Source organism: Bombus flavifrons, chromosome 8 (genome assembly GCF_040668555.2).
Source record: "Bombus flavifrons isolate JBK064 chromosome 8, iyBomFlav1_principal, whole genome shotgun sequence".
In the NCBI taxonomy this organism is placed as follows: domain Eukaryota; kingdom Metazoa; phylum Arthropoda; class Insecta; order Hymenoptera; family Apidae; genus Bombus; species Bombus flavifrons.
The window spans coordinates 4,952,327-4,968,739 of NC_138449.1; the positions used below are offsets into that span (position 1 = coordinate 4,952,327).

General features: G+C 35.5%; 1 protein-coding gene across 4 annotated transcripts in view; it reads left to right on the forward strand.

Moving 5' to 3' along the window:
* The window catches only part of cv-c (RhoGTPase activating protein), a 350,270-nt gene that overhangs the window by 258,616 nt on the left and 75,241 nt on the right, over positions 1-16,413 (forward strand). For all 4 annotated transcript variants that reach the window (XM_069119364.1, XM_069119365.1, XM_069119368.1 and 1 more), the window contains one exon: positions 13,685-13,756. In XM_069119364.1, the coding sequence (XP_068975465.1) occupies positions 13,685-13,756 (72 nt within the window). The remainder of the gene's footprint in view (positions 1-13,684; positions 13,757-16,413) is intronic.

The following is a 16,413-nucleotide window of genomic DNA, read 5'->3' on the forward strand; positions in this document are numbered from 1 at the left end:
TCCGTGACTTTTCAGAATCTTGGAGAGAGCGAAAGTTTGCATACAAGCGTATTAATTCATCCCCGGGAAGGCGTAAATCATTGCCCGACACACCCACGCTGGTAATGGATTTCGTCGCCAGCGAACGCATAATTCCGGTTTCACAAATGATACCTCTCGTGCCAAGTAGTTAGCGATCGGGGTTGGAGTGCTCTTGTACACAAGGGTGTTACTATCCCGACCTCAATCGTTTTTGAAAGTATGGAGTTAATACGTTGTCTCTTTTCGATTTTTTCCGAACTCTGAAAATTTCTGTTAAATCAAATTTCTATTGACTCCAGCAATCGAGAAATATTTTATACGTCCAGTATGCAATAATTTCAAGTAATTTTCTGAATAATCACTAGAATGAATAGGAATCCTAGTTCTATCATGTGAATTTTAATTCTAAATTATATTGAATTTAAAAGTTTTACAACTTGAAAATTCAAATTTCTTTTAAGTTCGAAATCCTATTAAGTAATTATATCAAGATTTTAATCATTCACTGTATATCGTGTGCGAGTCGTGTAAATCGTGTTTAGTTCAAAATATTCATTCATCGATAAATGTTGCGTAACGCAACGAAATGAAAATTCGACTAGAAGAAGGATGAAAATCGGTTAGAAGATACCGAGTTGGGAAACATGTGCAAGGAGTCGTGGTTTTAGAATAATATTTCCAAGTTGAAAATAAACGAAGCGTTCCTCGAGATCGAGGGCACGTCAGTACCTTGGCGCACGCGAGAGGGTGTGGCAACCACGAGCGAAGAGGAAACGCACGTTCACCGACAGCCATGAATTTCCGGTCCATTTAAGTCTCTGAATTGCTTCGGAACCGTATTGTTTCACGTCGCATTTTACGCTGCTATAAAAATTTGCATACTGTCGAATCGATGCTGGTTTTCTTTTGCCTTTAAATTATTAGGTTGTTCGAAAATTTCGCAGCGAAGTTGAGGAATAATTTAGCATTTTATTAACACGGTTGTTACCAAAGTGAATTAGAGCAAAACGGCCACTATAAACCATGTCTTGTTCCTTGTACTTTCGTATTATATATTTGATAGCATAATAGACTTTTATTATAAACAATAACTCTCCGAAATTTGTTCTTCAGAAAAGTTCATTTGGTTTATAGCCTAAACTTGAATTTAACAATGTTAAGGAGTAAAGCACACATAAACTTTCCAAATAACACAATATCGATACAAAACTTGACATTCTGAAAAAGAAAATAAAGCTGGATATGTTGTTATTAAAAATTTCTACGAGATAAAAATTGGTATAAAAATTGGATAAAAAATGGTACAATATTATATCTAGCGAAGCAAAGCCCGCAAATGTTTATTTCAAACAGAGACGACTATTTCGCTCGAAACGTCGAGGGACCGAGAGCTACATGGTCGAAGTTCTATACGAAACGAGGCGCCACGAACTGGTTACGAAAACGCGAATCACTTCCAGAACACAGTGCGATCATGTTAGTGGCTAAAGCAACTCATTAGAGTTACGTTTATGCAATGGAAGGTCATAAACAGTGTACAACGTTGCCATATATCACTGAACAAAGGTTGAGTTGTCGAGGAACGGGGACGAATTGCAAAAGAACTTTCAGTAATGGGTGCGGGTAGATAATCTCGCATTCTAGAAGCTGCAATAAACCAATGAAAATGATAACTAAATATCCAGACTGGGAACGATTCGACTCTACTTTGCCTCCTTCTGATAGCCTCTTTTATAGTTGCTCACCTTTGTTCCACGTAGCTATCGCTCCCATAAAATTCTGGACTGAATCGTCAATTAAAAAGTTGAAACGGTAAACGATATGGGTGTCCGTAAAATAAGAAACGGTTTTCTTAACGGAAAAGGATATAAATTTCACGAAGAATATGGTGGAAAAAATTATAAGCAGTAGAATAAGTAACAGTAGAATATTCCTGTAAGTTCTCAATTATATCTTTAGGAGGAATAATTTAATTATGGGAAGAAAGTATGGAACGAAAATTTAAAGCAAATAATCGCTCGTCCAGATTTAGGGTTTCTCGCAAATGACAGGGCATCACGAAACGCTTCAGCGTAATTTCCTTCTCTCGGCAAAGTGATTTCCTTTTTTTCTCGTTTCACAGAGTACTAATTCCGCGCGTTATTAAGAAAATTGCCGTGACCAAAAAAAGAACTTTTAAAGCTTACACGGGCATTTAATTTCGATTGTAATTCACCCACGCGACCGTGTTAATCGCTATGGCAATTTGTACCAGAGCGAAGTTCATCGTTGGTTCCATATTGTACTTCCTTTTTTAAACACACAACGTCTGCAACGTAAATAAAACTAAGTGAAATTAAACGAACTATATTTTCCAATTTCATTATTTCACTTTTCAGTTGAAATTTTACTTCACAAAGTTTAACACTGAATATTTACATTTCACATTAAGCAAAATAGAATGTCTGATTAACGATATTTCAGAAGAGAAGATAATTTTACACGCTCGAGCTTTATCGTTTTTACGGCTATTTACAAGTAGTTGAGAGTTGTCGTTGGGAAGAACCCTCTTTATGAGAAACAGAGAACAAGAGAGGTTGTACCAGGTCCCTCTTTATGTTACTCAAGGATTTGAAGGCAATTGGAGGGTACTTAGAACCGAGACACTTCATTTGCATCTCTATAAGTCGCAGACGTGCATCCACGTACATGTGAGACGGAGGCAACGAGCCAGTGAATCCACGTGTGTTTTCCTTGTATCTTTCCTATTCGGACATATTTAAAAAGTTTTAACAAGCTGATCGTTCTATTCATACCCCAACATTTTTAAAAAATATATGTAACGCAATAAACGATTAACTAATTAAATAGCTGATAGCTTCAAAAAACACATTGCATATAAGAAATTAATTTTTATGAAAATTTTAGATACAATAAAAAGACGTTTATTCTTAACAAATTCTAAATTGATTCTGAATAACTTCGCCTTATAAATGGAAGAAACATGAGAAAGCAGAAGATGTCATAAAAATTGGATTTGCTGTAAATTAATATAATCAATGACATCGAAATAAACGTCTTGACTGTATCGAATCGTGATTCCTGCGAGAAGATAGAGGGAAGTCAGAATACTGGGAAGTCATGCGAATCAATTGCGACTATATTCAGGTCCTGGAACCTGGTACTGACAATCTCAAACTCGTGAGAACCAATAACCACGACACTAGGATTACACGAATAGCCATCGACAGTCTGGCATAATTTGCAGGTTGTAGCTATTGATTCACGTGTTTTGGAGGTCATTACTATCGGCTCGCGTGTGATTTACGACTGTTCTAGTAATTTCTAGTGCCAACATTATTAACACCCAGTCTTTTATTTATTAAACACTCTCTGATGACTATTTTATTAAATTTTAAATGTTTATTTTTCAATCTATTCAGACTTTACATTTTAAAGTATATTGTTAATATTATCAGTTACATATATGTTTCACGATAATTCTCACAAGAATGTTTTAAAAGAGAATCAGTCATTTCAAATCTGTTTTTCCATAAATCTTCTTTCTGAGATTATTCACATCTCAGTCACGTAGCCTAAACAAGAATTCAGTTTACTCATATTGGCGATATTGTTATCAAGATATAAGATACAAAAATGAACATAACGTTCTACAATATTTACTACCACAATATTATATGCTTATAGAATAATTGTTACAAAAAAAATTGGGAAAACGCCATTAATCTTGAAACTATTTTTCCAGCGTAAAATTTGCTTCTGACATGATTCACGTCTAAATTACCATAACCAAGAGTCTATTCTAATCGCACACGTTCCGAGCTATTAAAATCGTTCGCTAAGAGAACACGCGTTGACTCTTGGCGCCGCATCAACAATACATCGCCCCTTTTACGGATGGACACAGTTCTGTGGAAACAACAAGAACACAAGAACATTCTGGCGACGTATGCAAATACCTGACCGAGAAGAGAGTCGACATTGATCTCGTTTCAGTTGGCTGGTATCGTTTTGCAATTTCTTCAGCGAGTGGCTTTTCGCCGTTTCTCGAGACAGACGTTAATTAAATGATGCAGCCGATGCGACAACTCGATCGACAGTGGTTGCTCGTTATCGAACGCGGTCCACGGGCTTTTTGCATTGTAAGCAATACTGGCTACGCATCGTTGATTAATGCGGAAGTGTGAACGCGAAGACGGCTACTCGATTCCGGAGTATCCATTGATTCCAATGCTGTCTTTGTATTTTATTAACGAGCTCCACAAGAATTCGCGTTGTCTCTCTCCGCAGGCATTGATTTCTAGCGAACGTGGACAGAAGTAAAACGACGATTTTTCCGAGATTTTGCTATTACGTTATACGAAGGTCGTCAGAGAAGGACATAATAAATTCGTTTTTGGTGATCATTTAATTTTGACGAAGGAACCACTTTAATATGATTAATCTTTTTAAAACGATTCGCTCTTTCGCGGCGAAATATTTTTTTCGAGCTGCGGGAGAAATAATAGATCTTTGTTGGTAATAATAGAAATAGAGTTGTTGATAATAGAAATATTTAATGTTTTTGTAAAAGGAAGACTAGAATTAGAAGCAATTTTATCGAAAACTGATTTTGTTTCGTGATTCTTTTCAGACTTCGTTGATTCCATGATTTACAATGTAATATGAGACGATTAGCAGCATATTATGATGTAATACCATAAAAAAAAAAAAATAAAATAAGTGAAAAGCGTATTTCGAGACACGAAGCGTTTTGCATCGAAATGCGAATTATCGAGTTATCAATTTACGTTCCAGCAGGAAATCGTGATGCAGGAAATGTAGGGAAACAGAGACCGTGAAACGATCGTTGAGAGGGACGAATAAATTTGTAGTAGGCTACGTGGAAGAGGAAGCCTGTGCTTACGTAGAGAAACATTTGGAACAGCCTGGTGTATCCATGCTTTTATGCAACGTGCAGGGGTTAAGCAATGGTGTTTACGGCCGACTTTTGACGTCAGAATCGAAGTAGGTCGGGCATTAAAAGCTGCAGCACGTTCGATGGAAGAGTCACGGGCAAGAATATCGCGCGTTTTATGCGACAGATCGAGAATCGAAGGGCAAACGTCAAGCTTTTTCTCGAAATTGTGTCGCGTAATTCGTGATTGTCCACGGTCTTAAGACGATCATATCAAGAATTTTCATTTCAATTCGCAATATCACGCTTTTCATTACAAGAAGTTCGTGGGCAAGAAAAATGGAAGTTTTAATAGATAAGATTTTCATTAATTTATTGTATTGTATCATGATATCGAACTTTTAATTTGAAATATACATTGCACAATTTAGTGTCGCATATCAGTAGTCTATTTTTTGAGAAATTTAATATTTAATGTCGAAGTTGTACAAATTTATATGTCTTGAACTTCAATGGTTTGGGGAATTTGAAACAAGCCTGATAGGTGTATTTTTTTCGTAGATTATTCTTAATTATGCTATACAATGACTCTTATTAATAATCGGACACTATAGTATTCTATCGATTACTACTCTGTATATTTGATCATAATTAAATTAACGTGTCTTTTGTTTTGTGTTCTAACAAAGCATGTATTTTTCTTGACGATAATGCAAACTTTGTTTGCTTGGAATAAAAATATTTATGGTATAACATATAATACGCTATAATATGTTAGGAAATATATTATTCGTACGTCGCATAAATATTCGAACATTTATTCATTCATATTTGTTGGTTACACTTCTACAGCTTTAATACTGTTCGCAAACATACATGTGTGTTGAGCAAGATGTAGAGCATACTTCTATACTATATAATAAATACTTATTTTGACGTGCGACGATTAGACATTTTCAACCGTGAAAAAGGAAAATATTTATCGAGAAATCGTCTCTCTCTTAAAATTAAGCAAGAGTATCGTGGCAGACATAAAAAGGTACAATCGTGAGGATCGGATAGAGTAAATTCTTCAAAAGAGACGACCAAAGATACTTAACGATCGAGATAAACGGAATATTAGGAGGAAAATAAAAAATCCTGACTTAAATACTCCTAAGTTAAGTGCTGAATTATTTGAAGAGTCAGAGAAGAAAGTTCATCCAGATACGACACGTCGAGTATTTAAAAGAATGTGAATATAACGGCAGAGTAGCGCGTAGAAAGCCGTATGTAAATGAGGTAAATCGTAAGAAAAGATTAGTATTTACCAAATAATTTATTAACGAAGGACAACCTTGGTGGAATGATGTTTTTGCCGATGAAAGTAAATTCAGTTTACTTGGACCTGATGGACGAAAAATAGTGCCGCGTAAAAGGAGTCAAGAGCTTAATTTTAGAAATTTAAGTCCGGCAATTAAACACGAAGGTGGAAGTGTCATGGTTTGGGGTTGTATTTCGTCGAAAGAAGTTGGAAAATTGGTTTTTATAGATGCAATTATGGATAAAAACAGGTATTTAGACATTTTAGAACAAAATCTAAAAAAAGATGTAACTGCAGTAGATATTGAAAACGCACCTTTTTTATCATGATAATGAACCGGAATATAAAGCCAGGATAGTTAAAGAATATCTGTTATACAGGGTGGTTGGTAACTGGTGGTAAGGGGGTGATTCTGTGCGAAAAAAGAAGTCGAAAATATAGAATAAAAATTTTTCTTTTAATTTTTTTTTAAATCTACAGTGAGATCCGTTATAACGAGACGTGATAAAGTGCACGCGTACCGAGAGAAAATTCAAAGTCGATTTTCTCGAAAACAAAGCCTCAAACGAAAAATTTTTATTCTATATTTTCGACTTCTTTTTTCGCGTAGAATCATCCCCTTTCCGCTTGTACCACTAATTACCAACCACCCTGTATAATTGCCCTCGTGTGTTACATAAAGCACCGCAATCACTGGATTTAAATCCAATTGAAAACTTATGTGACTATCTGGACAAGAAGATTCCGCAAACACTAATTAAGTGAAAGGATGAACTAAAACAAAGATTATTAGAAGAATGGAAATGTACCACGCAAAATTATTTGCAAAAAATTATAACAAACATGCCAAATCGATTACAACATGTAATAAAACAAAAAAGCTATTCAACAAGATATTGACATTTAAAAAATTCATATAATATACATGTATTTTTTATGTAAAATCATTCTAAACAATTAAATGTCCGAACATTTTTGCGACGTATGAATAATACATTTCCTAATGTATTATTTGTTATGCCACAAATTATTTAGTGTAAATAAATAAAATTTGCGTTATCACCAAGAAAAAATATGCTTTATCGTAATAAAAAACAAAAAATACGTTAATTAAATCATGGTCAAATATACAGAGTAGCAATGGATAGAATACTATAGTGTCCGAATATGAATAAGAGGAGTCACTGTATGTATATCCTAATATAATATGAATTTCAATATCCTTTCAGCTTAATGCAATAATCTTCAATTACATAGAACTGTCAATGATCGAAGAATTTTTATCATTAAACACAAAAGTTAGGTTTCAAATTTTAAAGCAATTTGAATAAGTTTATCCAAGATTTTTCTACTCGTTTCTACGCCTTCATTTTCACGACCCGCGATGATGCTTCTCCTTGATTCGCTCTCGCAAGCTCTGGAAAAACATCATTTTTTTCGATATCAACAGTTACGGGATGTACTCCACGTTGCAAGGGGAAAGTAGAATTAAATAAAGCTCGAGAGGATACTAGAGAAACAGGCATTCCTTTGCGTGTAGTTTCACAGTGATATTACTTTCATAGAGAAGACGGGCAGGGAGAGCATCTTCGAAACAATATCTTGGTCTTCGATTGAAACGAATACGATACAGAATTTCTCTCAGCTACGGTTTATTGCGCTCTTCGATATAAGACACTCGAAAGAAATTTTTGTACCATCGACGTTCGAATGTTTAATCAAGTTTGTTGACGTTCGGCTAAATACGATCACAAATTCGAGATATTGCCAAGATACCTGACGTGATGGATTGAGGTCTCTTTAATTTAGCGTAACAGCTTATTCTTTTGTACACCGATTTTTCCGTGTATTTTGTTGTATACGGAAGGATAAGAAAGTCCAAAACGTTATAGTTAATCAGTAAGCACATAGAAAGCAAAGATTAAGGTGTTATTAAGAAATGTTAGTTTGTTTGACATATGTTTCACCTATATTGCTTTGGAACGTGAGAGCGCATCGGAGAAGAATTTAACAAATAAGCAACAATATTGATCCTTAATAATATCATTAGTTACGTGGAAATTTTCGAACAGAACGTTTTAGTGTAATTTAATTAATAAATATTTTCAAGAACTATTTAGAAGGAGTTCGGTCTCGATGCTCGATCCGGTTGCCCGCGTTACGACGGCGATTCGTTCGGAAGGCGCAGCCGCTTTGCCGGTTTCTGGATTGTGGCGTCTGGCCGCTGTCGCCTGAATTGCGTAAAAGCAAATCTCCTTACGAAAGGGTCGTGTACCTACACGGCTACGGTACCGTACTCCACGGTCTTTTATTCCGCATGAAGTGACACACCTACGTGCCGCTTTATTCAGAACATAGCTGGAAGTCTCAGGCAGCGACCTACCGCAAAGCCGTATTATTTCGACGAGCTGGATTTCCGTGTCATCCGCCTTTCCAAGACGCGTCATGCTGGACGATGAATCATTAAATCGGCCTTCAAACGCGCGAATATCGCGTCACTTCTGCTATTAAGCATGAAACTCGATTTGGTCGATCTTGTTTAATGGCATATTCGATTAATTGCTTCGCACAATCGATGATGTTTGAGAAGATGCACGAATCTCGGTAGCTATGAAATTTTTGCTAAATTATTTTTGCTAAAACGAACAATTTAAATTTTGAGAAACAATAATACGAACTTTGTAGCATTTATTTTAATTATGTAATAGTCTTGGTATTTGCAACTTTACAGACCAATAACGTCGACGATGATTCAGTTGTATTTCTATAATTAGTGCGTGATTTTTCTGTTAGTTTTATGGGGATGGGCTTGTAAATGATTTTACGAAAATCCATGCCAGATATGAATTACGTTTGACGCGATTCCTATTGGGTTTTCTTGCAAGTTTAGAAAAGAATCAGTTAGTTCGTTGTTTGTGAAAGGAACGTACGATCATTTGAACTTTAATTGCACTTTCGAAGCACGCCTTTTCGTTTACATGATGAATAAAGAAGTTCGGAGCGCGCTTCATTGAGTAAAAAATTCAGTATGCGATAACAATTATCCCATGGCAGACTTTAAGATAACAGAAAATGTCTCTACTCACGGTATGCTCGTTAAAAACTGCCATTACCAGGGATCATGGAAAGGAATCGTTTATCAAATTTTATTCAAACATTAACCTTAATAGGAGGAATATTTGCACATATGCGTATATATTTAGTTTTTCTTTAATTCAAGCATGATTCTAAAGAATACAATGTACATCTCTGTGAATAAATACTCTTCAGTTTCTCTTCCATCCAATGGCCAGTCTAAATCTATATGTATAACCTTTTTTACAAAAGTAAAAAATGATTATCTTCCTCTGGTCTTACTAAATTCATCCCTGAATAGTTTAAAGTCGGGTAATGGTATGGTTTGCGCTTTATTTCCGACTGAACTTTTTAATTGTGGTGGCTTTGAAAATGAAAGAACGCTTCTTTAAAACTACAAAAAACAGGGAAATATTTATGGGTAAACTGAGTCATTTATATCCACGCTCATTTTTTCGTTCGTGAGATAAAGCGATTGCAATCTTTTTCTACCACACAAGAATTCGAAAAAATTAAAATGTAAAATTTTCCATGGATTATCGATAGGAATTTGTCTACGGATTATTTCTTGTTCAAAAATATTCTCGTATTATCCACCTTGCAACTTTCGCAAAGGCTTCACTACGCACACTACAAACACACCGAAGACTAAGAAAAGACTCTTAACCCGTCGCTTACCCTTCGCGCCCCTTAAGAACAAGCCCATCCCCATAAAACTAACAGAAATACGTTTCTTCCAGCACGTTCGCACAACAACGCATATCGGTTCCGTGATCGATCGACCTAATGAAAAGCGACGCGAGCGCCACGCCGTTCTGTTCTGCTAATTAATAAACTTCCATCGACACACCAAGAGTGAAAGGCTCGATTAAACGTCCTTGAAGGAGGTTGCATGTACTATATCCTCTATTACGCCCATTTATCGAATTTCACTAGTTTGGCCACAGAGACGAGATCGAATTCGAATTGGAATTCATCGCGGTCCTTTTGATTCTATGAACAGTTTTGCAGTAAATGGACTAATTAATTTTGCTGTGGTCCTTGTATGTTTTTCAATAGACTGTAGATGGAAAACATGATAAATTACATCTCCCATCTTTTATATGACAATTTTAAGATTCAATATGTCGTCAACTAATTACATTTTCATTTGATTTGAGGATTAAATATACGTTTTTGTCACTATCTTGGGAAATATTAATGACGTTAATTATGCCGCAATATTAATTAAATTAAATTAACACAACAATTAAACTAGCATTATTCGTTTCCTAGAAAACATTGTGTATTTATCAACTATTTTCGAAAGCTTTTCACCTTCGAATCTATCAAGATATTTTTCAGCTGCCTCATATTGAAATATTTCTTTTGAGTCATCAAATAACACTGAAATCGGAAAATTAGTAATAATAGCGTTATCATATTTTCTTGTATGGACTTCAATTTTGTACTTTTATTAGCACTTTTCTTAAATTTGGGACATCTTTTATCGTTAGAAAAATGTAATGGGATGGGAAATAACCAGAAGAATGTAGTAGGGTTAATTCACGAGAACGTACATTGTAGAACAGATCATGATCCACGATGTAGCGCGTGATGTCGTGCGCCACGGTCGAGAAGCTCGACAACGTAGCGGTCAGAAAATAAAGATGTTAACCACTCTCTCCCTCTCCCCCTCTCTCTCCATCACTCTCTCTCTCTCTCTCTCTCTCTCTCTTTCTCTCTCTCTCTCTCTTTCTCTCTCTCTCTTTCTCTCTCTCTCTTTCTCTCTCTCTCTTTCTTTATAGTGATAGCTATCTACGTTTTATCGCGTGGCAATGCGCGATCGCATCGGTATCACAGATATGAATTCTCTTTTCCGTCGCTACGGGTGGTCGAGGACTCCCTCAAAGACAGAAACGTGCTAGCCTCGACACCAAGTTTTCCCCCTACCCCCTTGCTTTCTTCTTTATACCATCGATCGTCTATGTCCTTTTCGCAACTTTCGCTCGTACCATCGTCGGTTATCCCTGTTCTCGTTTGTGGTTTCTCGTGGATCCCACGTGGGACTTTCGCGACTGCCTCCTGGCCAATTAACCATACGCAGAAAAAGAACTGCTGCTGAAAAATGATATGTCACGCTGACCCGTGTAGTAATTTCAGAAGAGTTGCAGGATATTCTCCATTTTCCTTCTTCCTGTTTCCTTGTTATCGGTATGCAAATCTTACACGCAAGTCCACCGGGTCTAAAGAGAGGTTATTGCAATTGAACTTATGTAGAGATTTTGAAGTTATGTCGCTTTTTGATCAGATTAGGTATATTCATTATCATAAGATATTTTGTTTTATCTAGGATTTTTCTAGCGGATACTTTGACTGTATCTGTTTTCATTAATTTGATGCGTGTCTTTTACAAATATTTCTATTAAAAAAATGTTTTGCTGAAATTTGTTCCATGTATTATTTTCATTAATTTTTGTGGTCAAGTAATGAAATATTTCTTATATGTTATTTATTGAGGTATTATTTTGAAATTGAAGCTTTTGTTGTGTTTCTTATTGAACCGTTGAATACACTACAGCCTGCTATGGAAATGTAAATATTTGGGATTGGTTTCATAATCGCTTGATGCTTATGTTATGTTATGCATTATGTACTGATCTCAATTTTTTTCATGCGAATTTAATCGAATAGATATAGAAAAATATGTCGCGTTTATCTCATCAAAAACAGTACCTCGTGAATGAAAAAGAATGATGAAAGAACGAGAGATCTAGTTCCAAGAACGTCGACGATCACACGTTTTTATGATAAGGAACAAGTGTTACTGAACTATGCCCATTCATAACCCATTTGGCATCTCAGAAGATTAGATACGCAGCTTGCTCAGATAACTTTTCTGATTGACAACCTGGAAACAGTGGAAGAGTAACGTATCGTTTCTTATCGGTTTCTAGAAACGAGCGAGAAGAAGCTGCATTGCAACACGAGTATAGTATATTAACCTTTCTGTGATCTATGCGCTGAGCGTTCCAAAAATCATCTATTATTGTCCTTAAAGTTTCTCTCGTTTTGTAAAGAAATAATAGATGTGCGACATTTCCTGTTTTGTATTATTTTGTTGAATTATGTATGCCGCATTTTGTCCTATTACATTGTTCTATTTACATTTGACAGCTTAGGTTTCATGTTTATATAAACATTACTGGATAAAGCAGATGCGTGCAGATAGCGAAAGACACTTTTGGGACAACCTAATACGATTCTATTTAAAAATTTAAGCATTCATACAAAGCTTTAAATTTAAATTCTATAATTCAAAATTCCATATTCTCAAATCTAAGTTGAAACTTTCAAGCCTCTAGTTTTAAGTAAAAACTATGTAATTTAAAACTTACAATGTTGTTTAATTAATATCGTTTAACATTCTTTTCTTATTTACATTAATAAAATACCCTGTTAAAGCATGACAAGCTAAAAGATTCTTTATATATATAAATTCTTCGTAACGAAAGAGTAAATTTCCCTTCTGACGGACATCATCCTCAAGAACAAAACCCTTCGAAATCGACAACGACTCCAGAACGGTTGACATCAATACTCGGAATTCCAGCATACAGATCGATCTCATTCCTGTCGGTCGCGAATAAATTCCTGCCTCGTTTTAGTAATTCCCTCCTTCGGGACGTCCGTTTTCCCTTGTCTCGTGAGTTTCATCGCGATGCATTCCTTCCGCGCTGCGACACACTCGCGTTCTCGCGAGTTTTTCACGTCACGCTGTCAGCCAAGGTATCTCGTCTCGCATAATGAAGAGCACCGTTTTCGTCGTGGTCGCCGCTTTTTCTGACGAGGCCTTCATCCACCAAACGAGCAGGGTCGTGCGCTGCAAGCAGAGGAATCCTGCCCCGCTAATGATCAGAATGTTTGTTCATGTAAATGCGGATCCCGGCCCTTTTTTCTTTCGCACACTTTGCTGAAAACGAGTTTATCGCACGAGCCTGGTTGTCTTCGATAATGATTCTGCTGTTCGTTGACTGGTGATCCTTTAATTTTGTCGAGCGAAGGAGAAAATCGCTGTTTCCTCATTTAATGGGACTGTGCCTTTGAGAGATCGGCACGGGATATAATTATGGTACAATTATGTTCAAACTTGACAGATTCCAATAATTTTGAATTATTTTTTCATATTCGATATATTTCGGAGATTTCTTGCATCTATAATTTGTGATTACTCTTTTGACATTTGATGTGTTGAAGATCTTTTGCTTTTTTAAAATTAAATAATGAAATAAAATTGAGAACTTTGAAAACTAACTTGAATTTCTATAGTTTATACCTAATAATGTGTGGGATAATTGTGAAGAAATAAATTAACTTTCCTAATGTACATGTGATTTCTTTTGTTGTAGAGATCGAAGCACAAGAAGCTTGCAAATGGCTGAGAGCGGCTGGTTTTCCACAATATGCGCAGATGTACGAGGGTAAGTTAAGCTCATTTTTCAATATTTAGCTATAATATTGTTTACAAAACCTAACTGAATATTACAACGCTAATAATAATAATAAGTAAAAATTGAAAATATTTTGTTTATAATATCGCTTCCTCGTACATTCATCTTAACACGTGAAATAACCAAAAGAAAAGGAATATAGTAAGATATCTTTTATTTCTGCCTACCTTCGGGTTCCAAGAATAATTACAGTCATAGAGGAATAACAATATCCATCTTCAATCATTATTCACCCCAGCAAAGGAAAGAAATAAAATGGAATGAATCATTTACAACCACATTGACTCATCTATGTAAAACGCATCCTACAACAGTCTAAGGGTACAAAATAGAATCTGTCATTGATAAAATCTAAATCTTCGACGTTTAAGCACGCTTTCTGAATTGGAAGTGCTCCAAAATATGTAATTAAAATGAAAAGCAATTCTTGCGGGGGTGACCGCTCGTTATTTTTGACAGCTCCAATTTACTTTCAATTTACCATGCATAATTCACCATGATAATCGACACGATCTCTTAGGAAAGCCTCTTTCGAGTCTTTACTCTCGAGAATCTCCTCGCACGACGCATAGAAAGTTGTCAGCTGTTGTCCAGATCAGGACAGATTATGGGTCGAAAAAAGTTTCACGAAATTCGAGCATCCCCTTTCTCGTTTCCTCTCGCTTTCGGAGCCATGTGGTTCTTTTCACTCTGAATGTAGTCCACCATTTTTCATTTTCAAGCGGTCACGTATAGCGAAAAGCGTGGTCACGTCCTCTGGCTGCCCGAAAAGGGGTGATGTTTCAAAGAGAGAGTGTCAACTTTTGAGGCTCGAGGCAAACAGCGTCGTTAGCTCGAGAGGGATCAGCACTTTGCGGTAGAAATAACTCAAAATGACCGGTTAGCACGGATTTTTATGAAGTGGATCTCTGTAATCCTCATAATTATTATGTTGGATAGATGAGTTTTGTTTACTCATTTTATTCCAGTAACTTTGCGAAGCAGTCGTTGCAGTTATATTTTGAGAAGCATACGTATTTAAGATAGCAGATGTTATAACAAATTATTTTAGTACTTAGGAGTTGATCAAACTTGTATGTAATTTTTTCGAACATGAAAGAAGGAATATAGACTTGAAATTTTTAACTAAAAAATTGAAATCGAAAATTTTAAATTTGAAAAATTGGATTTGAAATTGTTTATCTGGTAAAGTTTAGATTTGAGATTTTGAATTTGAAATTGTTTGTTTGGAAATTAAAACTTGGAAATACAAATTTTAAATTTAGAATTTCAATTCAACATTTGCTTTCATAAGCAATATACATTTAAGACAGTAACATGGCAAGTAATTATATTAATAATGTTACAAACACTGAACTACTATGATAGTCACAAGCAATACTAACAAAATGATAAAAATATTGATGATATCAGATTTATGTTGACATTTATGTTTCGTATATAATGTCTATCACATGGACAAATTCGGTTTCAAAGAAATGTCGCGTGTGGTCAAAGCACATTCGTCACGCATCCCTTCGAAAAAACGGACCAAGGCTTCGAAAGATGAAAATAAGAGAATCAACCCAAGTGTAGATTTACAATACCCTTTTAAATAAGAAAAATCGTCAAGTCAAAAGAGAGGGTGGTCCATGGACCACCGAAGCGGACGTATGCGAATGTTTTCGATGGCAGTCTGGTGTACGTGAGATTTTTACTAATATCCGCGGCCTCGGAAACAAAGGTCTCCCTGTTTCGTTTTTGTTTTTCCCTCAGCTACGTACCTCCATAATATTAGAGTATAAATTTCAAGATCTCATTGTTCGACGGCCTTGGATGAACCGTTTCATTTGCAATTCATCGATCGCGGAGAGGTAAAGAAATGTAACGAGTTTCGATTTTGTATTACCAATTATAATTATGAAAATCATCCTGCATGTTTACTTTCTCTTATATACTTTACGATATATTATTTCATGAATATCGTTTATAACAATTATCGAGGAATTTATAAAATTGGTAATAATTGCTATGAATATATCTATAAGTTAGTGTCAGGGAAATAATTACCAATAAAATGCAACGAAACGACGAATGATAAAATTAGATTTGAAAAACATGGATACCGAAGTGCTTGAACATGAAGTTTCTAAATTATATATTATTGTAGAACACTTATAATGTCTCTCATTTGAAGTAATACTACTAAATAAGTTACATTAATTGTTATGTTACAGTTACGAGTAAAATCACATCTTTTGACATAATAAAAGTTCAAATTACAGTTTTATTTTTCTAACTAAATTACACTTTATTCACAATTTTATACCTATAAATTATCATTTATATTTTAAATAAAGCTAAAGGAGGATCAAATAAAAATCGGCGCCTGTACCAGATGTCTAGATTCGGGAAAGCTTCCGTAGCACGTAATTTTATTCTGCTAACAAAACGCACTGTAAAATTACATTGTTCCAACGAAACGGCTAATCGTTTACAAATAACAGACCGTTTCCGTGCGAATTGCCGTAGATTGTTTAAAAATAGGTTCTCGGGGTGCACTGGCGCGGCAGTAGCAGGCAAATAAACAGCGCGATGAAACAATGACTCGCTAATGACGCCGTAAGAACAGTACCGGGCTGCCGCGA